General features: G+C 34.3%; 2 protein-coding genes across 2 annotated transcripts; one reads left to right on the forward strand and one right to left on the reverse strand.

Moving 5' to 3' along the window:
* The first annotated feature begins 14,342 nt into the window (after positions 1 to 14,342).
* LOC130939592 (histone-lysine N-methyltransferase ASHR2-like) lies at positions 14,343 to 21,983 on the forward strand. Its single transcript, XM_057867683.1, has 4 exons — positions 14,343 to 14,392; positions 15,087 to 15,155; positions 15,401 to 15,458; positions 21,468 to 21,983. The coding sequence occupies exons 1-4, from the start codon at positions 14,343 to 14,345 to the stop codon at positions 21,981 to 21,983; spliced, it is 693 nt and encodes a 230-aa protein (XP_057723666.1).
* Positions 21,984 to 22,385: 402 nt separating this feature from the next.
* LOC130941566 (trans-resveratrol di-O-methyltransferase-like) lies at positions 22,386 to 24,381 on the reverse strand. Its single transcript, XM_057870122.1, has 2 exons — positions 23,608 to 24,381; positions 22,386 to 22,703 (listed from the first exon to the last, which is right to left on the reverse strand). Exons 1-2 carry the CDS (start codon positions 24,379 to 24,381, stop codon positions 22,386 to 22,388), a joined length of 1,092 nt encoding a protein of 363 aa, XP_057726105.1.
* Between the last annotated feature and the right edge of the window lie 1,449 nt (positions 24,382 to 25,830).

A 25,830-nucleotide genomic window follows, 5' to 3' on the forward strand; every position in this document is an offset into this window, starting at 1 on the left:
AGTAGATCCTCAGGACCAAGAGAAAACAGCATTTACTTGCCCTTCTGGCGTGTTTGCCTACAGAAGGATGCCTTTCGGTCTGTGCAATGCACCTGTAACCTTTCAGAGGTGCATGCTCTCTATCTTCTCAGATATGGTAGAGAAATTTCTGGAAGTCTTCATGGATGACTTCTCAGTGTATGGAGACTCATTCAGCTCCTGTCTTAACCACCTAGCACTTGTCCTGAAAAGATGCCAAGAGACTAACCTGGTTTTAAACTGGGAGAAATGTCACTTTATGGTGACTGAGGGAATTGTCCTTGGGCACAAAATTTCAAGCAGGGGAATAGAGGTGGATAAGGCAAAGGTAGAGGTAATTGAAAAATTACCACCACCTGCCAATGTTAAGGCAATCAGAAGCTTTCTGGGGCATGCAGGATTCTATAGAAGGTTTATAAAGGATTTTTCGAAAATTGCAAAACCTCTGAGTAACCTGCTAGCTGCTGATACACCATTTGTGTTTGACACACAGTGTCAGCAGGCGTTTGAGACCCTGAAAACTAAGCTGGTCACAGCACCAGTCATCTCTGCACCAGACTGGACATTGCCATTTGAATTAATATGTGATGCCAGTGATCATGCCATTGGTGCAGTGTTGGGACAGAGGCATAATAAACTTCTGCATGTCATTTATTATGCTAGCCGTGTTCTAAATGATGCACAGAAGAATTACACAACCACAGAAAAAGAATTACTTGCAGTGGTTTATGCCATTGACAAGTTTAGATCCTATCTAGTGGGATCCAAAGTAGTTGTGTACACTGACCATGCTGCTCTTAAATACTTACTCACAAAGCAGGATTCAAAACCCAGGCTTATAAGATGGGTGTTGCTTCTGCAAGAGTTTGATATAGAAATAAGAGACAGAAAAGGGACAGAGAACCAAGTAGCTGATCATCTGTCCCGAATAGAACCAGTAGCTGGGGCGTCCCTCCCTTCTACTGAGATTTCTGATACTTTCCCAGATGAGCAACTCTTTGCCATTCAGGAAGCTCCATGGTTTGCAGATATTGCAAATTATAAAGCTGTGAGGTTCATACCCAAAGAGTACAGCTACGTGCAGAGAAAGAAATTAATTTCAGATGCCAAGTACTACCTCTGGGATGAACCATATCTCTTTAAGAGATGTGCTGACGGAGTGATCCGCAGATGTGTACCCAGAGAAGAAGCACAAAGGATCCTGTGGCACTGCCATGAATCACAGTGTGGAGGACATTTTGGAAGTGAGCGAACAGCCACTAAAGTCCTCCAATGTGGCTTCTACTGGCCTACTCTCTATAAATATTCCTGAGAGTTTGTGCGTAACTATGACAGTTGCCAAAGAGCTGGTAACCTGCCTTATGGATATGCCATGCCTCAACAAGGGATATTAGAGATAGAATTGTTTGATGTATGGGGAATTGACTTCATGGGTCCATTCCCACCATCATACTCAAACACTTATATTCTGGTGGCAGTGGACTACGTATCTAAGTGGGTAGAAGCAATTGCTACACCCACTAATGATACCAAGACCGTGCTAAAATTCCTCCAGAAACACATCTTCAGCAGGTTTGGTGTTTCCAGAGTACTAATCAGTGATGGGGGCACTCATTTCTGCAATAGACAGCTATACTCTGCTATGGTTAGATATGGAATCAGCGACAAGATGGCAACTCCGTATCATCCACAGACAAATGGGCAAGCTGAAGTCTCTAACAGAGAGCTAAAAAGAATCCTAGAACGGACTGTAATAGCCCGAAGAAAGGATTGGGCAAAGAGCTTGGATGATGCTCTGTGGGCATACAGAACAGCATTCAAGACTCCTATAGGAACCTCTCCATACCAATTGGTGTATGGAAAGGCCTGTCATCTGCCCGTGGAACTGGAACATAAAGCCTACTGGGCAACCAGGTTCCTAAACATGGATGCACAGTTAGCTGGCGAAAAGAGATTGCTCCAGCTAAATGAGCTAGAGGAGTTCAGACTCAATGCCTTTGAAAATGCAAAAATTTATAAGGAAAAGGCAAAGAAATGGCATGACAAGAAGTTGTCAACCAGAGTCTTTGAGCCAGGACAAAAAGTTCTACTCTTCAACTCTAGGCTCAAATTGTTTCCAAGAAAACTCAAATCCCGGTGGAGGGGTCCGTATGTGATTACAGGAGTTTCACCATATGGATATGTTGAGCTTCAGGATATTGATTCTGACAAAAAGTTCATTGTTAATGGACAGAGAATCAAGCATTATCTTGAAGGCAATTTTGAGCAGGAATGCTCAAAATTGAGACTTGAGTGATTCTCAGTGAAGGTCCAGCTAAAGACAGTAAAGAAGCGCTTGCTGGGAGGCAACCCAGTCATTAGGGGGTTATATGAATTGTTATTACAGAGGCAAGTATCAAAAATGAAGGAATTCACAGAGTTACAGAAGGATTCAGCTCAAAAAAGCAGAGAAAATGAGCTTACTGGCGAAAAAACGCCAGTAAGGGGCATTTTGGGCGTTAAACGCCAGAATGGGTACCATTCTGGGCGTTTAACGCCAGGAATGGTGCCATTTTGGGCGTTAAACGCCAGAATGGGCACCATTCTGGGCGTTTAACGCCAGGTGTGCAGCATCTTGGGCGTTTTGGAAAAACGCCCAGTGACAAAGGAATTCTGGCGTTTAACGCCAGCCAGGGCACCTGGCTGGGCGTTAAACGCCCAAAAGGGGCATCAAATGGGCGTTAAACGCCAGAATGGGTGCCATTCTGGGCGTTTAACGCCAGAAAGGTGGGGGGACCACAATTTTGTTTTCAACTCAAATTTTTTCAAACTTTCCTTTTCTCACCCATACTTTTCTACAAAATCACACTTCAACCATTCATCATTCACTTTCAAATCCTCAAAAATCAAAACCATTCTTCAAATCTATTTCAAATCAATTCCAAATATTGTTCAAAAACTCACCTTTCTTTCAAATTCTTTCCATATCTCCTCAAATCTCCTTTCAAATTTTTCCTTTCTTTTCGAAATCTCCCCTCCCCACCTTATAAATACACGTTTGTTCCCCCTCATTCCACCACACCATTCGAATTTCCTCTTCCTCTCTCTCTCTTCTCTTCTTTCTTTTGCTTGAGGACAAGCAAACCTCTAAGTTTGGTGTGCTTTTCCGTGATCACTAAGCCAAGATTCATCAAGATCATGGCTCCTAAGGGAAAACAAACCAATTTAAGAGGAAGGAAAGAGAATAATCCAAAGAATCTTTGGAACCAAGAGAAGTTCTTAACCAAAGAACATGAAGACCATTATCACAAGATAATGGGTCTGAGGTCAGTGATCCCGGAAGTGAAATTTGATCTGAAAGAAGATGAATATCCGGGGATCCAAGAGCAAATTCGAAACAGAGGATGGGAAGTTCTAACCAATCCTGAAATAAAGGTTGGAAGGAACATGGTTCAGGAATTCTACTCAAATCTGTGGCTAACAGATAAGCAGAGAATGACTGGAACTGCTTACCATACCTACAGAACCATGGTCAGAGGGAAAGTTATGTACTTCCATCTGGACAAAATAAGAGAAATCTTCAAACTACCTCAACTGCAAGATGATCCTGATTCCTTCAATAGGATGATGGTGAGAGCAGATAAAGGGTTGGATCAAGTTCTAGAAGACATATGCCTCCCTGGGACTAAGTGGATAACCAATTCAAAGGGTGTCCCAAACCAACTCAAGAGGGGAGACCTCAAGCCAATTGCAAGAGGTTGGCTAGACTTTATTGGGCGTTCCATATTGCCCACTAGCAACCGTTCTGAGGTCACCATCAAGAGAGCAGTGATGATTCATTGCATTATGCTTGGAAAAGAAGTGGAGGTCCATCATGTGATTGCTTGTGAGATCTACACAATTGCAAATAAGAATTCCACTGAAGCCAAACTGGCTTACCCAAGCTTGATCTCCTTGCTCTGTAAAGAGGCTGGGGTGAAGATGGGAGTAGATGAGTTCATACCCATTGAACACCCAATCACCAAGAAGTCAATGGAAGGACAAATGCAAGACAACTCTATCAAAAGGAGGGCGCAGGAGTTCCTCCCTGAATTCCCTGAAATTGGCTACTGGGCCAGCCTAGAAGCATCTATCACCAAGTTGCAAGAAACTATGGAGCAACTGAAGGAAGAACAGCAGAATCGAAACTGCATGCTCTGCAAATTGCTGAAGGAACAAGAGAAGCAGGGGCGTGAACTCCAAGAGATGAAACGCCAAAAGCTCTCCTCTCAAGCTGAGGGAGCACCCACTTCTCAAAATCAAGGTTGTTGAGTCCTAACTCTGTGAAAACCTCTATCATTAAAAGCCTATCTTTGCATTTTTCTTTTGTTTTCCATTCCTATTTTTATTTTTTCTCTCATCTTATATCTATATTTGAGTCTTATTCTTAATTCATAATTAATAAAATTAAAAATTTATGCCTTAAAGTTATGAATGTCCTATAAATCCATCACTTCTCTTAAATGAAAAATGCTTTAATCACAAAAGAACAAGAAGTACAGGATTTCGAAATTTATCCTTGAAACTAGTTGAATTAGTTTGATGTGGTGACAATACTTTTTGTTTTCTGAATGAATGCTTGAACAGTGCATATGTCTTTTGAATTTGTTGTTTTAAGAATGTTAAAATTGTTGGCTCTTGAAAGAATGATGGAAAAGGAGAACTGTTATTGAGGATCTGAAAAATCATCAAAGTGATTCTTGAAGCAAAAAAAAAAAGATTTCGAAAAAATAATAATAATAATAATAATAATAATAAAGTTGTGAACCAAGGCAAAAGGAGTGTGCTTAAGAACCCTAGACACCTCTAATTGGGGACTCTAGCAAAGCTGAGTCACAATCCAAAAAGGTTCACCCAATTATGTGTCTGTGGCATGTATGTATCCGGTGGTAATACTGGAAGACAGAGTGCTTTGGGCCACAGCCAAGACTCATACACTAGCTATGTTCAAGAATCAATATACTTAACTAGGAGAATCAATAACACTATCTGAGTTCTGAGTTCTTATAGATGCCAATCATTCTGAACTTCAAGGGATGGAGTGAGATGCCAAAACTGTTCGGAGGCAAAAAGCTACTAGTCCCGCTCATCTAATTGGAGCTATGTTTCCTTGATATTTTGGAGTCTATAGTATATTCTCTTTTTTTATCCTATTTTGATTTCAGTTGCTTGGGGACAAGCAACAATTTAAGTTTGGTGTTGTGATGAGTGGATAATTTATACACTTTTTGGCATTATTTTTAGTATGTTTTTAGTATGATTTAGTTAGTTTTTAGTATATTTTTATTAGTTTTTAGCTAAAATTCACTTTTTTGGACTTTACTATGAGTTTGTGTGTTTTTCTGTGATTTCAGGTATTTTCTGGCTGAAATTGAGGGTCCTGAGCAAAAATCTGATCCAGAGACCAAAAAGGACTGCAGATGCTGTTGGATTCTGACCTCCCTGCACTCGAAGTGGATTTTCTGGAGCTACAGAAACCCAATTGGCGCGCTCTCAACGGCATTGGAAAGTAGACATCCTGGGCTTTCCAGCAATATATGATAGTCCATGCTTTGCCCAAGATTTGATGGCCCAAACCGGCGTAGCAATTCGGCCTCAGAAATTCCAGCGTTTAACGCTGGAACTGGCATAAAACTTGGAGTTAAACGCCCAAACTGGCATGAAAGCTGGCGTTTAACTCCAGAAAAGGTCTCTACACATGAAAGCTTCAATGCTCAGCCCAAGCGCACACCAAGTGGGCCCGGAAGTGGATTTTTCTGTCATTTACTCATTTCTGTAAACCTTAGGTACTAGTTTACTATTAATAGGATCTTTTGACATTGTACCTGTACCTCATGACACTTTACACGTTTCTTTGTGTACTTTCCACAGTATGAGTCTCTAAACCCCATGGTTGGGGGTGAGGAGCTCTGCTGTGTCTTGATGGATTAATGCAATTACTACTGTTTCTTATTCAATCATGCTTGCTTCCATTCTAAGATATCACTTGTTCTTAACCCGGATGAATGTGATGATCCGTGACACTCATCATATTCTCAACTATGAACGTGTGCCTGACAACCACCTCCGTTCTACCTTAGATTGAGTAGATATCTCTTGGATTCCTTAACCAGAATCTTCGTGGTATAAGCTAGAACTGATGGCGGCATTCAAGAGAATCCGGAAGGTCTAAACCTTGTCTGTGGTATTCTGAGTAGGATTCAATGATTGAATGACTGTGATGTGCTTCAAACTCCTAGCAGGCGGGGCGTTAGTGACAGACGCAAAAGAATCACTGGATTCTATTCCGGCCTGACCGAGAACCGACAGTTGATTAGCCTATGCTGTGACAGAGCATAGGAACGTTTTCACTGAGAGGATGGGAGGTAGCCACTGACAACGGTGAAACCCTACATACAGCTTGCCATGGAAGGAGCTTCGCGTGTTTGATGAAGAAGACAGTAGGAAAGCAGAGATTCAGAAGATGGAGCATCTCCAAAACCTCAACCTATTCTCCATTACTGCATAACAAGTACTTATTTCATGTTCTTTTGCTTTTCACAATCAATCCTGATAATTTCTGATATCCTGACTAAGATTTACAAGATAACCATAGCTTGCTTCAAGCTGACAATCTCCGTGGGATCGACCCTTGCTCACGCAAGGTATTACTTGGACGACCCAGTGCACTTGCTGGTTAGTTGTGCGGGATTGCAAAAGTGTGATTGCAATTTCGTGCACCAGGAGGCCGCAACCAAACTCTAAGTTTGGTGTTAAAACCCCATATCCAAACTCTAAGTTTGGTGTTGGGACTATACAACATTGACCTGATCACCTTGTGGCTCCATGAGAGCCACTGTCAAGCTATTGACATTAAAGAAGCGCTTGTTGGGAGGCAACCCAATTTTATTTATCTAATTTTTATTTTATTTTATTGTTATTTTGTGTTTTATTAGGTACATGATCATGAGGAGTCACGAAAAAATCATAAAAATTAAAAACAGAATCAAAAATAGCAGAAGAAAAAAATTCGCACCCTAGAGGACGCACAGGCTGGCGTTCAACGCCAGTAGGATGCATCTGGCCGGCGTTCAACGCCAGAACAGAGCATCATTCTGGCGCTGAACGCCAGAAACAAGCAACATTCTGGCGCTGAACGCCAGGAGTGTGCCTGGAGAAGAAAAGCTGGCGCTGAACGCCAGTAACAAGTATGAAACTGGCGTTCAACGCCAAAAACATGCTTTACATGGGCGTTGAACGCCCAGAACGTGCACCAATGGGCGTTTAAACGCCAGAATGGTGTGCCAAGGCATTTTACATGCCTATTTGGTGCAATGATGGAATTCCTTGACACCTCAGGATCTGTGGACCCCACAGGATCCCCACCTAACATATTCCTACCTTACCTTCTAATCCTAGTTTTTGTGATGACTCTTCCCCATATCACACTTCCCAAAACCCTTCACCAATCACCTCAATTCCTCTTCCCAATTACCCCATTCACCACTCACATCCATCCACTCTTCCCCATAAACCCCACCTACCTTCAAAATTCAAAAATATTTTCCCACCCATTCCCACCCTAAATGGCCGAACCTACTTCTCTCCCTCTCCTCCATATTTTTCTTCTTCTTCTTCTCTTCTTTCTTCTATTGCTCGAGGGCGAGCAATATTTTAAGTTTAGTGTGGTAAAAGCATAAGCTTTTTTTGTTTTTCCATTACCATCAATGGCACCTAAGGCCGGAGTATCCTCTAAAAAAGGAAAAAGGAAGACAAAAGCTTCCACCTCCGAGTCATGGGAGATGGAAAGATTCATCTCCAAGAGCCATCAAGACCACTTCTATGATGTTGTGGGAAAGAAGAAGGCGATCCCCGAGGTCCCTTTCAAGCTCAAAAAGAATGAGTATCCGGAGATCCGACATGAAATCCGAAGAAGAGGTTGGGAAGTCCTAACCAACCCCATGCAACAAGTCGGAATCTTAATGGTTCAAGAGTTCTATGTCAATGCATGGATCACTAGGAACCATGATCAAAGTATGAACCCGAGTCCAAAGAATTATCTCACAATGGTTCGGGGGAAATACTTAGATTTTAGTCCGGAAAATGTGAGGTTGGCGTTTCACTTGCCCATGATGCAAGGAGATGAACGCCCCTACACTAGAAGGGTCAACTTTAATCAAAGGTTGGACCAAGTCCTTATGGACATATGTGTGGAAGGAGCTCAATGGAAGAAAGACTCCAAAGGCAAGCCAGTCCAACTAAGAAGACTGGATCTCAAGCCTGTGGCTAGAGGATGGTTGGAGTTCATTCAACGCTCCATCATTCCTACTAGCAACCGATCTGAAGTTACTGTGGATCGGGCCATCATGATTCATGGCATCATGATTGGAGAGGAAGTAGAAGTTCATGAGGTCATCTCCAATGAAGGAGACATCTATGGCACGGCTAGCTTTTCCTCACCTTATTTGCCATCTATGTTACTCAGCTGGAGTTATCATAGAAGGAGACATCCTCATTGAAGAGGATAAGCCCATCACCAAGAAGAGGATGGAGCAAGCAAGAGAGATCCTTCACGGTTCTCAAGAGATGCATGAGGAAGCTCATCATCAAGAAATCCCTGAGATGCCTCAAGGGATGCACTTTCCTCCCAACAACTATTGGGAACAACTCAACACTTCCTTAGAAGATTTGAACCACAATGTTGAACAATTAAGGGTGGAACATCATGAGCACTCCATCATTCTCCAAGAAATAAGAGAAGATCAAAAAGCAATGAGGGAGGAGCAACAAAGGCAAGGAAGGGACATAGAAGAGCTTAAGAACATTATTGGTCCTTCAAGAAGAAGACGCCACTAAAGGTGGATTCATTCCTTGTTCTTTATTTCTTTCTGTTTTCGGTTTTTAATGTTGTGTTTATCTATGTTTTGTGTCTTTATTTCATGAACATTAATATGTAGTAACTATGTCTTAAAGCTATGAATAAATTCCATTAATCCTTCACCTCTCTTAAATGAAAAATGTTTTAATTCAAAAGAACAAGAAGTACATGAATTTCGAATTTATCCTTGAAGTTAGTTTAATTATATTGATGTGGTGACAATACTTTTTGTTTTCTGAATGAATGCTTGAACAGTGCATATGTCTTTTGATCTTGTTGTTTATGAATGTTAAAATTGTTGGCTCTTGAAAGAATGATGAACAAAGAGAAATGTTATTGAGGATCTGAAAATCATGAAATTGATTCTTGAAGCAGGAAAAAGCAGTGAAAAGTAAAAAGCTTGAAAAAAAATGGCGAAAAAAAATAATATATAGAAAGAAAAAGAAAAAGCAAGCAGAAAAAGCCAATAGCCCTTAAAACCAAAAGGCAAGGGTAAAAAGGATCCAAGGCTTTGAGCATCAATGGATAGGAGGGCCCAAGGAAATAAAATCCAGGCCTAAGCGGTTAAACCAAGCTGTCCCTAACCATGTGCTTGTGTCATGAAGGTCCAAGTGAAAAGCTTGAGACTGAGTGGTTAAAGTCGTGATCCAAAGCAAAAAGAGTGTGCTTAAGAGCTCTGGACACCACTAACTGGGGACTCTAGCAAAGCTGAGTCACAATCTGAAAAGGTTCACCCAGTTATGTGTCTGTGGCATTTATGTATCTGGTGGTAATACTGGAAAACAAAATGCTTAGGGCCACGGCCAAGACTCATAAGTAGCTGTGTTCAAGAGTCAACATGCTTAACCAGGAAATTCAATAACACTATCCGAAATTCTAAGTTCCTAGAGAAGCCAATCATTCAGAACTTCAAAGGAGAAAGTGAGATGCCAAAACTGTTCAGAAGCAAAAAGCTACAAGTCCCGCTCATCTAATTATAATTAATATTCATTGATATTTTGGAATTTATAGTATATTCTCTTCTTTTTATCCTAATTGATTTTCAGTTGCTTGGGGACAAGCAACAATTTAAGTTTGGTCTTGTGATGAGCGGATAATTTATACGCTTTTTGGCATTGTTTTTAGGTACTTTTTAGTAAGTTCAAGCTATTTTTAGGGATGTTTTCATTAGTTTTTATGTTAAATTCATATTTCTGGACTTTACTATGAGTTTGTATATTTTTCTGTGATTTCAAGTAATTTCTGGCTGAAATTGAGGGATTTGAGCAAAACTCTGAAAAAGGCTGACAAAAGGACTGCTGATGCTGTTGGAATCTGACCTCCCTGCACTCAAAATGGATTTTCTAGAGCTACAGAACTCCAATTGACGCGCTCTCAACGGCGTTGGAAAGTAGACATCCAGAGCTTTCCAGCAATATATAATAGTCCATATTTTATTCAGAAATTGACGACGTAACTTGGCGTTGAACGCCAAGTACATGCTGCTGTCTGGAGTTAAACGCCAGAAAAACGTCATGATCCGGAGTTGAACGCCCAAAACACGTTATAACTTGGAGTTCAACTCCAAGAGAAGCCTCAGCTCGTGGATAGATCAAGCTCAGCCCAAGCATACACCAAGTGGGCCCCGGAAGTGGATTTATGCATCAATTACTTACTCATGTAAACCCTAGGAGCTAGATTATTATAAATAGAACTTTTTACTATCATAATCTCATCCCGGATTGTATTTTGAATCCTGTGATCACGTTTTGGGGGCTGGCCATTCGGCCATGCCTGAACCTTTCACTTATGTATTTTCAACGGTGGAGTTTCTGCACACCATAGATTAAGGGTGTGGAGCTCTGCTGTACCTCAAGTTTCAATACAATTACTATTACTTTCTATTCAATTCTCTTTTATTCTTATTCCAAGATATACGCTACACTTAACTTTGATGAATGTGATGATCCGTGACACTCATCATCATTCTCACTTATGAACGCGCGTGATTGACAACCACTTCCGTTCTACCTTAGGCCGGGCGCATATCTCTTAGATTCCCCAACAGAATCTTCGTGGTATAAGCTAGATAGATGGCGGCATTCATGGGGATCCGGAGAGTCTAACCTTGTCTGTGGTATTCCGAGTAGGATTCCAGAATTGAATGACTGTGACGAGCTTCAAACTCCTGAAGGCTGGGCGTTAGTGACAGACGTAAAAGAATCAATGGATTTTACTCCAACCTGATTGAGAACCGACAGATGATTAGCCGTGCTGTGACAGAGCATTTGGACTATTTTCACTGAGAGGATGGGATGTAGCTATCAACAAGGGTGATGCCTCCAGACGATTAGCCGTGCAGTGACAGCGCATAGGACCATTTTCCCGAGAGGATTGAAAGTAGCCATTGATGATGGTGATGCCCTACATACAGCTTGCCATGGAAAGGAGTAAGAAGGATTGGAAGAGTGAGTAGTGAAGTAGAGTTTCAAGAGGAGCACAGCATCTCCACACGCCTATCTGAAATTCCCACTCTTGATTTACATAAGTATTTCTATCCCTTTTTATTTTCCATTTATTATCAATTATTCGAAAATCCATAAACCAATTTAATCTGTCTAACTGAGATTTACAAGATGACCATAGCTTGCTTCATACCAACAATCTCTGTGGGATCGACCCTTACTCACGTAAGGTATTACTTGGACGACCCAGTACACTTGCTGGTTAGTTGAACGGAGTTGTGTCCACACATAAGTGCCATAATAATTATTCCATACAACAACAAAGAATACTACATTGATGTGATCACAATTTCGTCCACCAGTATCCAAAATCTGATGACTTTTGTGCAGTAGGGTTTTGTGATGCAGATTATGCGAGAGATAGAGTGGATAGAAGGAGCACCTCCGGCATGTGTTGCTTCCTTGGAAGCTCACTCAACATGTGGTCAAGGAAAAAATAAGCCACAGTAGCTCTATCCACAGCTGAAGCTGAATACATATCCGCATCTGCATGTTGTTCACAATTAATTTGTTTAAAAACGCAGTTGGAAGATTACAAATTAAAGATCAATTGTATACCATTATTTTGTGATAACATGAGTGCTATAAATATTTCAAAAAATCCGGTTTTGCACTCAAGAACAAAGCACATTGAGATCAAATATCATTTTATTAGAGAACATGTGCAAAAGGGTACTATTGATATTCAATTTGTAAAATCTGAGGATCAACTTTCTGACATTTTTACAAAACCCCTCCGTGAAGACAGACTCTGTTCATTAAGAAAAAGCTTGGGAATGATTGATCTGGCTTCTGTTGAAAATTTGTGAAATTTTGATTCTTTTCAGTTTTGTCTCATAGGAATGGACGAGATAAAAATAAAAGCATGTTGGAAAGGCTGTGATCAAGGGGGAGGCTGCGCAGATTTTATTTCTAGTGGGCCATACCAAATCCCTTTGACCCCACCATGACCGTTTTATTAGTTCATTACTGTTTGAAAATCAAAATCTTTTTGTGGTCTTATCAAATCTAGTTGAAAAAGGTATGGTGTCAAATCAAATCTTTCCTTTCAACTAATCCCTTGATTTAAGGAAATCACTTTTTCAAATTCTTGAAAACCCCTGGTTAATAACCGCACTCATGATGGTCATTAACTTCCCCCACTACCTCTCTCCAATCAGCATTTAATGCCTCTCTAACCTTCCTCCACTCACCTCGCCCTTCGGCCTTCCCTTCAACCTCCATCCCCATTCATCTTCTTCACATAATGAAAAAGAAAACTACACCAAGGAAGAGTGAAAGAATTCGGCTCTCTCAAAAACCCTCCACTCCCCAAACTCACACCCACATCCATTTTCACTCCACTTCTTCATCTTCTCCCTCACCTTCCACCAAGCAACCTAAATCCATGAGGCGCAAGGTAATAGCGCAGAAATCCTCTGGAAGGAGGAAAAGTAAAAAGAACAAAGAATCCAGCATTGACCAAGAGGAAGAATCGCACACCTCATCGATTTTATCACTGCCACCTTCTCCACCAAAGAAAGCAACTCCCGAAAAAAGTTCTCAGAAGACCAAAGGCTTCGTGTTGCATGAGACAAGGGAACCCGCAAACCTTGAATCATTAGAATTCAAGAACAAATTTCACAAGCCACACTCTCACTATGATCCATCAAGGTTCTCTACTTGTGCTTTCTATGAATTCCACCAGGAAGTATTGGAAAAGAGGCATCTGTGTCTCTTATATTTGGTGAATCTTGATTCTTTGGCTGCCAAAGGAATCAACCTGTATCCTTTGTTTGAAAATCTCAAATGGTCCCCATTGATTCTCATTCACAAAATGGTTTATCCAGGGTTGGTAAGGCAGTTTTATCCTAATCTGCGACTGATTGATGGTAGTCTTCACTCCTATGTGAAGCGTGTGCACATCACTCTGAACGCTGAGACCATCGGCGCTGCACTTGGCTATACGGATGAAGGACCGAGGGTTTACATGTCTGACAAATGGGACTCACACGTTGGGTTTACATACAAGCAATTTCTTTCTCATATCTGTGCAAATATGTCTGGATTGGACGGTACTGTTCCTACTCACAAAGCTCTTGGATCAACCAACTCACTACTGCACCGTATCATAACTCACATCTTAATCCCGCAGAGTGGTTCTCACAACAGGATAACAGTATTTGATTCTCTCATTTTATTTGCTCTTGTTACTTCATCTCCTATTTCATTTACCTACCTCATGATTAGACATATGTGGGAGTTTGTAAAAAGTACCAAGAAGGCTAATTTATCTTATGGAATATTTTTCACGTGTATTTTTGAGTACTTTAAGGTAGATTTAACAAATGAGGATGTAGAAAATAAAGTCTCTATGATCAAAGGAGGCGGAGCTGCTAAAGGAACCAAGGGTAAGAAATCAATGCCAACGGATAGCGACTTTGAGAGTCTGCATGAATCCTCCAAAGCAACCGAATCAATAAGGAAAATTCTTACCGAATTCTCCAATATATCTGAGCTAATGGTGAAATCTCATAGGGCGGCTCGCAAGCTAGCCTATGAAAATGAAAGGGCTTGGGGGAGATGTAAAGATTGAGTGGGTCTAATGCTAGAAAACTTGGAGAAGGATATGAGCATTGATAGCGAAGAAGGCGCTGAAGATTCTGATTTTAATCTTTCTGATGATTAATTACTGTTTTTCCTTGATATTGGCAATCTTAGGCTCAATTTGATACTCTGTTTTATTAGGTTGGATACTGTTAGTACCATAATCTTGTGATACTTTGTGGATACTTTTGGATTATACTTTGCATATTCTATATCCAAATCTGTTTTACAGGTGCCCCTTTGATGACAAAAGGGAGAGAATAAATGTTAAAAATTGAAACTGAAAACAGGGGATGAAATTCTCTTTGAGAATTCATGATCACCCCTGTTAGAATGATACACTTGATGCTTGATAACGCATGGTTGATTATAATTGTGATGCATTTGTTTTAGATACCATGGCTGCCTGGTTAACATGTATTCTTGTGATTTAAAGTAATGAATTTATCTTGATGAATAAGCTTGCTACTAGTGGAATAGGAATACTCTGATTCATCTTGATAAACATGTTTGCAGAATACTTTATTTTTGGCAGTTCCTTTAAGCATTGAGTATGGAAATAAATGTGAAAATTGCTGTGATCATGATGTGGTTAAAAATATTTTCTTACTATAAGTATGTTGCTCTGATTTGATTGGAAAATATTTTAAACAGCAATTTACTTTTAAAAGATTTTTTGATTGATCATTGTTTGAGCAGAAAATCAAATTATTGATAACAAATGAGTTTTGATTATCATCCAATTCTGCTCATAAATCAAGCATTTAGCATCATGTAATGAATATGCTAAATAACATTGTTATTTGAGGTTTGATTAAATTGTTACAGGTTAATACTTCCCTTGGTAAAAACAGCATATATTAAAGGGGAGCTATGTGACAATTAGAAAGGGGGAGAAATTTAAAAGGAGTACTTTATACTCAAATCTTTAAATTTCTTTCCATTTCAATTTTAATAATGTTTGTCATCAAGGGGAAGATTGATGAGTTTGGAAAACTCTAAATTAATATTTGTGACGACTAAATATTATTAAAATAATTAATTACAAAATTATTAATTTGATTTTCATTTAACATATATTAATTAATAATTTTGTGTTGCAGGTTTTATAATTGGGCCAAAAATGAAATTCTGGTGGAAGTCCAATATGCTTATAAACTTTCAGCCTTGATGTTAAATTATTTTGATCATAGTGGCTGAAACAATGTATTGTTAATTGGGCCAGCAATTGTGATACAAGCCCAAATTAAAAATCTTGGTACAAGACCTAAAAACTGCTTAGTCCGAAATCAAAAGAAAATGGGTACAATGCATTTCTTTAACTAAATAAAACCCATTCCTTTAAACATGTTACAAGCTTCCAACGGAATCCATTTCTAATGGAATTCAAATTTTACTAAAGTGAATTTAATACCAGCTTTGGAAACATGAGAGAGAATGTCATTGATATGATTGATGGCATTGAAAGTTACACGGTACTCAGGGAAGTAAAAGTAACTTTTTTAATTGAATTGTTTAACTCATTTAATTTCTTTCCTTCCAAATTGTTTCTTCTCTCTCATCTCTTTTTTCATCTTGTTTCGGTCATTACCCAGCAACCATGGAAGCTACACCTACTCACCGAAAAAAAGATGGAGCAAGTATCAAGACCATCATAATGATGGCAAGAAAACATAAAAAATTATAAAGTATGTTGTGGCTGAGATCTTCAACCATGAATGGTAAGATATGGTAATGAGATCTTAGCTTCTTCATACCAAAAAAGGTAGAAGGAGATTTGGCCAGCAAGGAAGAGATCCTTAGAGGCATGGTTTGTCTCTGATTCTACTCAACCACCACAAGAAGTAGCTAGAGTGGTGAAGTGGTGGAAGAGGCAAAGATTGGAGCAGATGAAGTCATCATCATCATGAAGCATCAAGGGCCAGAAATCTATCTTGGAGAGCAAGCCAAGGATGGAGAGCTCGGATTGATGAAGAGTGATGACCAAGGAAGAACTAGAGGTATTTGCATGTTGGGTTTTGTATGGGTTACCTCCTTTCTCTCTTTGGTCGAACCGGTTTTGTGTGAAGGAAAAGAAGTTAAGCTTGGTTTCTGTTTCAACTGTGAAGGCTTCTCCTCTTTTATAAAAAGGGTGAACAGTCACGGTTTGATTCAAGGAGTTAGAAGTAAGCATTGAGAGTGCAAGACACGGGATTCTCATAGCTACCTAAGCTTACAGATTTTCTTCTCCTTCAACGTGTTCTGTTTTGTATTTTTCTGTTTAATTTTGTCATGTCTTGAGTCTCATGGAAAAAGGCAAACAGTGAGGTTTGTATGAAAAAGTCATAGAGCAGAAAAAGGCAGAGAGTGCAAAATTAAAAGAAAAAAAGCCATAGATGTCCTTAGAATTTCTTTGTTCATCTATGTTGTGTTTCATGATTCTGTGGGAATTTTCTTATAAGTTGGGTTAGCACTTTACAGTTTGTAATCAGAATGATTATAGTGAAATTTCATCATTGTTGTGATGGAGACTGGATATAGGCTGCACTGCACTTAGTAGCTGAACCAAGATATATCTGGGTGTAATTCTCTCTCTCTTCTACTCCATTTATGTTTCTACTGCACAGGAGCCAAAACCAAAAATATTTCGTGTCAAGTGACGAGACAAAAATAAAAGTTTCGTGGCTAGGGACGAGACAAAAATAAAAAAAGTCTCCTCAAAGATAAGAAAGTGTAATCAAGAAAAAGGGGGCTAAGATTCAACCCCCTTCTCTTAGCCACTGAAACCATCAGATTAAAATACCCTTTTAATTAATTGCAAAAAAAACTAACGTACTTTTTTAAAATTACTTTTAAAAGGACTAAAATTCTCTTTTAAAATTAAGATTGTTTAACCTTATTAGAATTTAGATTTTAAATTTTATTTTAAGATACCAAAATATCCTTTTAGTTAAATTACGTATGTTATTTTTATTAATAAGGTTCGATTTAAAAAATGAACAAATAAATAGTTAAAGTTAAACTATTACTGTAAATAACTTTTTCTTTAACAAAAATACAATTCATAATCATTTTCTCCTTCTCTCTCTTTGCTCTTTAGAGCACCTCTAATGACGAGTCTCTCTCATTTTTTTTCTAACACATAGATTATGTTTATTTTTTAAAATAAAACAGGATAAGACACTGAGAATAAAATATAAAAGAGAAATGCAAAATTTTATATTTTTTTATTTGGTGATAAATTAAAACAAATTATAAAAATTTAATTTATTCTTAGTTTTTTATTCAAAAGATTTGAAATAAAAAATATAATTATAAAAAATTAACAAAAATAATAAAAAAAATAAAAAATAAGTTATATCCTTTGTTAGTGTCTCTGTGTCCTTCTTATCAAGATAGACATAAAATACACTAATTCGTGTCTCTGTACACATTGTCTATATCTATGTCTCTTCTGCCAAATACGATTTTGTATTTCTGTGTTTCTGTCTCAATATCCTGTCTCTTTAAACAAACGCAATCATAAAGACTCTAATAGTTAAAGAGAAAAATAGGTGCTGAGTCCTTGCACAAGTCTCAAAAAGAAGAAATTCCTTCTTAAAAAAAATTCTATTCCACTAATCCTAACTTGGCATGTGACAAGTGATTTTTAAAATAATAATTAATTAAATAATTATATTAAATAATTAAATCATAATTAATTAATTAATAATTATATTAAACTATTTAATATAATTACACATTATATTAAATAGTTTAATATAATTATTAATTAACTAATTATGATTTAATTATTTAATTAATTATTATTTAAATAATTATATTAAATTATAATTAACATTATTTAAATAATTAAATCATAATTAGTTATAATAAATAATTATATTTTTATTTAATTAATAATTTATATTAATTATTTAAATCATAATTAATATAAATAATTATATTAAATTATAATTAATTAAATTTATTTACATAAAAAATAAATCTAATTTTTTACACATTATAAAATAATTTTTTAGTGAGTTGTTTATTGTTATTTATAAAATTTGGAATGTTAATCACATTACAAAATTAACTATTATAAAATTAGTCGTTGAAAACTCGTTATTATTATGTTATTGTGATTATTAATAAATTAATATTTTTTATTCTATATATACGACTTATTTTTATATATGATTTTTTAATATTAATATTTTTTAACAACGAATTATTTTTGAATTTATAAATCTAAAAAATATTATTGTAAAAAAATAATAATTATATTAATTTTAATTATTTTAATTAATTAATTAAGTGGAATTACAATAGGACTAAAGTTAGTTCTTTTTAATAAAAAAGAAAAAGATACTTTAAGTTTTTATTTATTATTTATATTGTAAAAATTGATGTGAAATTATTTTTTATAATAGGTAAATTATAAATAAAGATTGAGATAAATTCTCTACTAAAGATATGTTCTTAAACTCTCCTTTCTTTCTTCTTGCTTGAGGCTGATAACTTTTAAAATGAATGACATTAAATAATATAAAATACAAATTTTATACTCTATATAGGACAATAACATGATAGAATTTCTATTTTTGTTTACAAAAAAACTGGGTAACGAAATATGATAAGTATTTGATTGGAGAAATAAAATTTAACTAATTAAAATATGAAAGAGAAGATGACATTTTCGTCTCTTATGAGATATTTAAATAACCCTTTTTTTTATTTTTAAAACATACACCATCTTTTTTTATAAGAGTTAAATAAAATATATTTTAATTCATTTGATTAAAATATTTTTTTAAATAATAATTATAAAAATTATATATATTAGTAGTAATAATATAAAATATATATTTATTATTAATATAATAAATTTAATTTATTTTTAATATTTTAATTTGTTACAAAATATTTAATTTAAAATTTGGTATATATTTCATGATTAATGATAAAATATTAAAAATAAATAAAATTTATTACTTTAATAATAAATATATTATTATTATTATTACATAATATAAAATATTTTAACATTTTACAAAAATATTTATTCTAAAATTTTTATATATTTCATGATTAATGATAAAAAATTAAAAATAAATAAAATATATTATAATAACATATGTATTTTAAAAATTACTACTTTTACTACTATAATAATATTAGTAATAATATAAAATATATATTTCTATTAATGTAATAAATTTTAATTATTTTAATTTTAATATGGTTTTTATTAATCATGAAATATATAAAAAATTTTCAATTAAATATTTTTTAATAAGTTAAAATATTAAAAATGAATAGAATTTGTTACAATAATATAATGAGTATATATTTTATATTATTATTACTTTTTTAAATAATAAAATAATTATTTTCTCCCCTCTTTGCAAAGTTTTAAATTTTTTTTCTTTTTAGATAAATTTTTTTTGTAGTTTTATTTAATAATTTAACTTTTTTTTAACCCGAGGTTTACGTTAAAATCTCATGCAATATATATGTTAGATAAATATTTATATAACAAAATAATTATCATTAATTTATATATAAAAGATAATTATTATTTTAATCAAATAGACTAAAATATATGTTATTTAATTTTTTTAAGAAAAGACTGTATATTTTAAAAGTAAAAGAAAGAGGAGTATCATTTAGACATTTTATAGAAAAAAAGAGTATTATTTTTTCAATATAAAAATGTTAAAAGCAACATTTTAATAGAAACAATAGTTTACAACTTTTAACCATGAAAAAAATAAATACTGATAATTCTAATTATAAATTATGTAAACTAATTTAATATTCATCGAAGATTAGGATAACTCAATAAATTACTAAAAGTATAGTAATTTGTTAAGCATGTTTATCAAAAATTTCGCAAAAATTTGTCACCCTAATCAATCTTTGATGGTATAAAAGTAATTTACATATTTTATGATTAAAATTGCCTGCACACAATTTTTTTGTGATAGAAAATAGTAGATTTCTTATTAGATAAAAAAAGGGAGATAAAATGACTCAATCGGATAATATGTTGCGGTTAGCATTTGTATTAAAATTTACTGACCACATTTGTAATAAAATCTAAAGAAAAGAATAAATAAGTTTTTAACTTCTTATTTCGTAAATAATTTTATTTTTAATTATTTAAAAAAAATTTTAAATTTTTTTATTTTTTTAAAAATTGAACAGATTAATATCTTCCTACAAATACTTCCATCAGATCCAATTTCTTAAAAAGAAACTAATTTATCCAACTTTTAAAAAAAAAATAAAAAACTTAAAAATATTTTTAAATAATTAAATACTAAAATATTCGTGAAACAAAAAGTGACGAATTTATTTATTTTTTCTTCAAAATCTATTTGGCAAGGGAGAAGCAGCCTACTATCGCCTTAGCTCTATTTGGTAATCAGGTTAGCCCATCGCCTTTATTGCTCGCTTTGCTTTGTCAGCCTGAGGAGCTCACTGGCATCATCATTGGTTTGCTTTGCCAAATGAAAAAGTCTAGAGCCAACAATTTTATTAAATTCTAATTTGCATGTAATTAGTAAAAATAATGACTTATTAGATAAAATTTCATACCAATTTTACACTATTAAATTATTATTGATGACTGTTTAATGACTATAAATTACAAAAATTACTGACCCCTATCATTTCCCTGCTTTTGTACATCACCATTGCGTTTGTACATCACCATCTTCTCTAGTTCTCTAATCCATTTATTTTGCTTCATTGTGTTTACCCTAACCTTCTTACCGTCATTGGTTTGTTTGGTAGTGGTTGCTTTGATCCACATATGTCCCTGTCCTTGTTAGTTTGGTGTGATGTAATTTGGATTTATAGCTCTATAAATAATGATAGGCTTTTTAATTTAGTCGATTAATTAGTTAGCTTAGTGTAGTTGACCTCCACAAGTCAATCCAAAAATAAGTGAGTCAAATTCAATATCTTGCTCAGTGGCTTTTGTAAATAAATAAATAAATAACACACTCTATCTTGCTACTTCTTTCAATCCAGTTTTTTTTTTTTTTTTCTATTGTTGAGTGTTTAAAATTTAATCTAAACATAAAATATGAAAAAATATGGTAGATCTTTTAAAATTTACATTAATCGAAAATAAATAATTTTTTTATTTAAATGAGTTTAACATATGCAAAGAAATTGACAACTTGATTATTAAAATGAATACTATGATAAAAAAAACACACACACACACATATATATATATATATAGTGAATACTATCCATTTTTTTTAAATTAGAGGATAAATTATCTTTTGTAACATATTTTTTTTATTATTAACTGAAATAAAATTAATTAATTTATCATGATTAATTTTAACTTTAATCTAACCTAAATTTTATTAATTTAATTAATTAATCATGATGTAACTTTTTTTAAATTATAAAAATTATTAAAAAATTTAATTTTATCAAGCATTGTCTCACTTCCAAGTCAACTCTTCTTTTTTGGACATCCCTTTAAACTTTAAGTTTAGGCTCAATTTTTCATTGCTGCGTACAATCTTGCCAATATCTCCCCCTCAGACTTTCAAATCTTGCTTTTTCTTCATGGTTCTCCTGATGATGCTACAATTTCTGCAGCTCAGTTCCTCCACCCTCTTATTTCATCCTTCTGCTCAATTGCTCCCACTGGTCTTCAGAATGTATTATTTTTATTTTTGGAACTCACCTCTGCGCTTCTGGCTAAGGACAAGCACAATGTCTTTGGCTTAATGCAGCCGGTTTCTGTTGATGATGGCGAGAGGTCTATTAGAATTTATGGTATATATCCCTATGCCTCATTTTTTAATCACGATTGTCTTCCCAATATCTGTAGATTTGATTATGTGGATAGTAATCCACTGGATGGCAGTAATAATACTGACATTATTGTTAGGATGATTCATGATGTTCCTCAAGATAGGGAGATCTGTTTGAGCTATTTTTCTATCAATGAAAACTATGCTAGCAGGAAAAAAAAAATTGATAAAAGACTATGGCTTCACCTGTAGTGTGATCGGTGTAATGTTGAATCAAATTGGTTAGATAAGGATGACACTATCGAAAAAGATAATGCAAAAGATGAAGAAGAGGTTATGAATGAGGAGGACCAATATGAAAACATGGCATTATCAGATACACACAATTTATTTTATTTCATTTAATAATAAAAAGACATGTCACAAGGGATAATTTACCCTCTAATTTAGAGAGAGTTAGTAAAATTCACATATATATATATATATATATATATATATATAAATTTTATTTGCACTCAGCTTCTTTATAAATTAAAGAGTCCTTTCCTAAACAATTTTATTGGAATACATTTTATTTAGTTTTCCTTTAAGACACCATCTAAATTACAATTTTGACATTAAACGAGGGATAAGTTTATTGTTGTGATAAGTTTGCTATGGATATATCTCAATGAGGGACCTTAATCCTAGAATTGGAGTTATTTTATAGTTACTAAATCCAGCAGAAAATATTAATTTGGCCCATTCTTTTTCATCTCTCTCCTTTCCAGTCTGCAACACCATCATCAGCATGTCAAAGAAGAGTTTTGTTTCAACAGATTTATCATCATTATCACCACCTTTTTTCTCATCTTCCATTATTACCATGTCTATAATAATAACCTTTCCTCCTTTGCCTTTGCTCATGATTGCTTCGTTGCAATTTTTCAATATGTTCAAACATTCTTCGTCACTCCAGTCATGCAAAATCCACTGTATTTATATTCAAAGTAAAAGTTATTGATCAAAATCAATAGAAAGAGTTTGATTAATTCATCTTGTTTACTTTAGTAAACTATGTGATCACATGCGGATATTATTTTATCGTTTTATATTACTGTAGAAAAATTCAAATATAGATACGAAAAGAATATTAGCTAAAGTTTATGTAACCACATGCAGACATGCTACTTACGTCAAGGGTCAATTAGTTAGTTGTTATTAGTTCTTTATTAGTGGTCCCTTCAGACAGGTTCATTAATTATATATGAAAAAATTTAAGAATAGTAGTTTTATTAAAATTTGGCCAGTAAAAATAAAATAAGTAATCTTATATAATATAATTTTATATTATTAAAAATATTAATGATAACTAATTGATAATTATAACTCACAAAATTTGTTGGTCCTAACACTCATCGTTATATATGACTATACGTGTGTGTGATTAACATCATATGTATGATAAAAAAATCTAGCATACCAAAAGAACTCAATATTTGATATAAATGAAACCAACGATTCAGCACACTTAATTAAGAAAACGGGATTATTATAGATAGAAAAAGTAAAATAAAAACGTAAAATTCATCAAATTTAACCATAGTTAATTTAAATGAGTTTTTTCTTGTGTAAAATTTCTATTATACAAAAAATTAATAGGAAAAATAAAAACAAATACACCAAATTCAAAAATTTATAGGAAAAGATATTTAAAAAACACATTAAAAATGTAAAAAGGATACAACTTATTCTTTATTACACAAAGTTTAAAAAGATATCAGACACAACTAATAATATAAGTGATATTTGCAGAGCTTGAATCTATAATTTTAAAAGTATACATAAACAACTTAATTATACTAAAAAATGAAAGCAAGTGATACTATTTTATTACCTTCAACAAGATGGCATTAGAAGGAGGAATAGCCTCAAACATGTCTCCTCCAACATATTTGAGGTTACCAGTTCTTTCCAAATCGGCAACAACATGTGGAAGATCAAGAACAGTGCACTCTAACTGTGGGAATGCTTTGGCAATGTCCTTTGCAACAGTTCCGGTGCCTCCACCAACATCAACCAATGATTCCAAACCCTCAAACACTCCCTTGCACTTGTCATCAAGTAACAACTTGCTAACCAATCGAGCATCACTTGCCATGGCATCATTGAAAAATTCATTGAGTTTAGGCTCATGACAAGCATATGCCCAAAACATTTCCCCATGTTCTGTTTCAAATGGTGTGAGATTGTTACTTTGGAACCATGTGGACAATTTATGCCATGGTTTTGTTAATATTGGATCAAGCATGCCAAGTAAGAAGGGTGTCACACTTAAGGGATTGTCCTTAAGCAGAAGCATGGATGAATCGGTTAACACATACCCAACTTTGTGGTCATCATTGGCGACATTCTTCGTGGTGAAGAATCCAGAGTGGATCAAGATTCTCATCAAACGTTGAATGTAGGAGGATTTTGATGGGTGGATTGGCAGTGAAGCTATGAGTTGTGAAAGTGGCATGGGTTGACCATAATTGTGAATGGCATCAGGTATGCCTAATTCAACAGCACATTTAAGAGACATAGAGTTTATGAAATTGAATATATGATTCCATATGTGGCTATGAGCTTTTAGCAGTTTTGCAGCCTGCATTTCACTTTGGAATTCCATTATGTTTCTTATGAAATAATGCTAGATCAATGGTATTTATAATTGTAGTATGGAACCCCATACTAAGGTATATTTATAAGGCAATGAGTTGAACTAGTGTAGCTTTTTTCCTTTCCTTTTTTCCCCTAAACAAGTCACATAAAATATCATGGTATTATATCATTTAAGGTGGCTGCTCCGGTAGGTGGCTAATCAATATGTAACATTACGATGAAATATGGATAAAAAAATGAGATAAGATATTTTAAAGAGTAGGTTCGTATATATGTGCTTTTTTTCGCATCCTGAAAAAGCAAACAATCATCAGCTAACAAAAACATAGTAAAATTGTCAAAATACACGAAAAAATAACATATTTTTCTACAGGTTTGTCATTTGTTTTTTCTTTTTTGCTTTTTTTAAAAATTTTTATGTTTGTTCAGTTCTGATAATACATACAAAAGATTACGTTAACAAATAAAATTTTGATGAAAAAAAAAAGATAGCTTTATAATATATCTTATTTGTCATCAGATTCATTTTTTTTCCTAAAGATGAATCTTTAATAATGTGCTTTTTTTGGATTATATTCTGGAAAGCAAAGAATTATCAAGCAAACAAACGCAACAAAATTGATGAAATATCCTCCGAAAGTAATGCATACTTTTTTTGTAGGACTATGAACTTTTTTCCTCAATTTTCTTTTTATTATTCACTCCAATTCTTCACTTCTAACAATAAATTAGAAATATTCTATTAATACATAAAACTTTGATATAAACAGAAAACATAGCATTCCAATAATAATTTGAGAATCTTACTAAACACAGTAAAAATAACAAAATTTAGCAAAAAATAATACTTACTTTTTTGTTTTTCTTGTTGGTTGTTTTTTTATTTTTGGTGCCTCCTCTGAGTCTTATTTAGAATCAGACTCAGAGTCAACACCAGTATCACTTTCTGAAGAAGTGTTCTTCTTCTTTTTCTCCTTCTTTTCTTCCTCTTTCATTCCCGTCAATTTCTCTTTCAGCTCTTCTCTCTTGACGATGCCCTAAAATAGGTAAAATATTAGTTTACATCATATATAAAACAAATACATTGAAGTTAAAGAAAGGATTCTGTTTAGTTACTTTTTTGACGATCGGAATTTTTATCGGTAAAGAATTCACAAATAAGTTCGCGTTGTAAGTATAGCTTCTAAACCAACAGAGAATCTTTTCATACAAAAGTTTTGTTTGTCACTAAGCAAACCCAATAAAAATAAATAACCAAAGTATTCAAACCTCGGGTCGTCTTCTCAAGGAATTGCAGGGAAGTATGATTTATTATTGGTTATGGAAAAATATATATTTTATTTTGGGTTTTTGAAATAAGGAATAAGTAATTTAAATGACAAGAAAAAATAAATTACTAATTAAGAAAACTCTTGGCAAGATATGAAAATTGGAATTCCTATCCTAGTTATCCTTA

Source organism: Arachis stenosperma, chromosome 7 (assembly GCF_014773155.1).
Source record: "Arachis stenosperma cultivar V10309 chromosome 7, arast.V10309.gnm1.PFL2, whole genome shotgun sequence".
Taxonomy (NCBI): domain Eukaryota; kingdom Viridiplantae; phylum Streptophyta; class Magnoliopsida; order Fabales; family Fabaceae; genus Arachis; species Arachis stenosperma.

Coding starts and splice junctions, on each gene's coding strand:
- LOC130939592 (XM_057867683.1), top strand. CDS start 14,343: ATGGTTGATTATAATTGTGATGCATTTGTTTTAGATACCATGGCTGCC. Junction 15,156..15,400: donor TATAAACTTTCAGCCTTGAT/GTTAAATTATTT, acceptor ATTTAATACCAG/CTTTGGAAACATGAGAGAGA. Junction 15,459..21,467: donor ATGGCATTGAAAGTTACACG/GTACTCAGGGAA, acceptor CTTTAAGTTTAG/GCTCAATTTTTCATTGCTGC.
- LOC130941566 (XM_057870122.1), bottom strand. CDS start 24,381: ATGGAATTCCAAAGTGAAATGCAGGCTGCAAAACTGCTAAAAGCTCAT. Junction 22,704..23,607: donor CTAATGCCATCTTGTTGAAG/GTAATAAAATAG, acceptor ATATAAATACAG/TGGATTTTGCATGACTGGAG.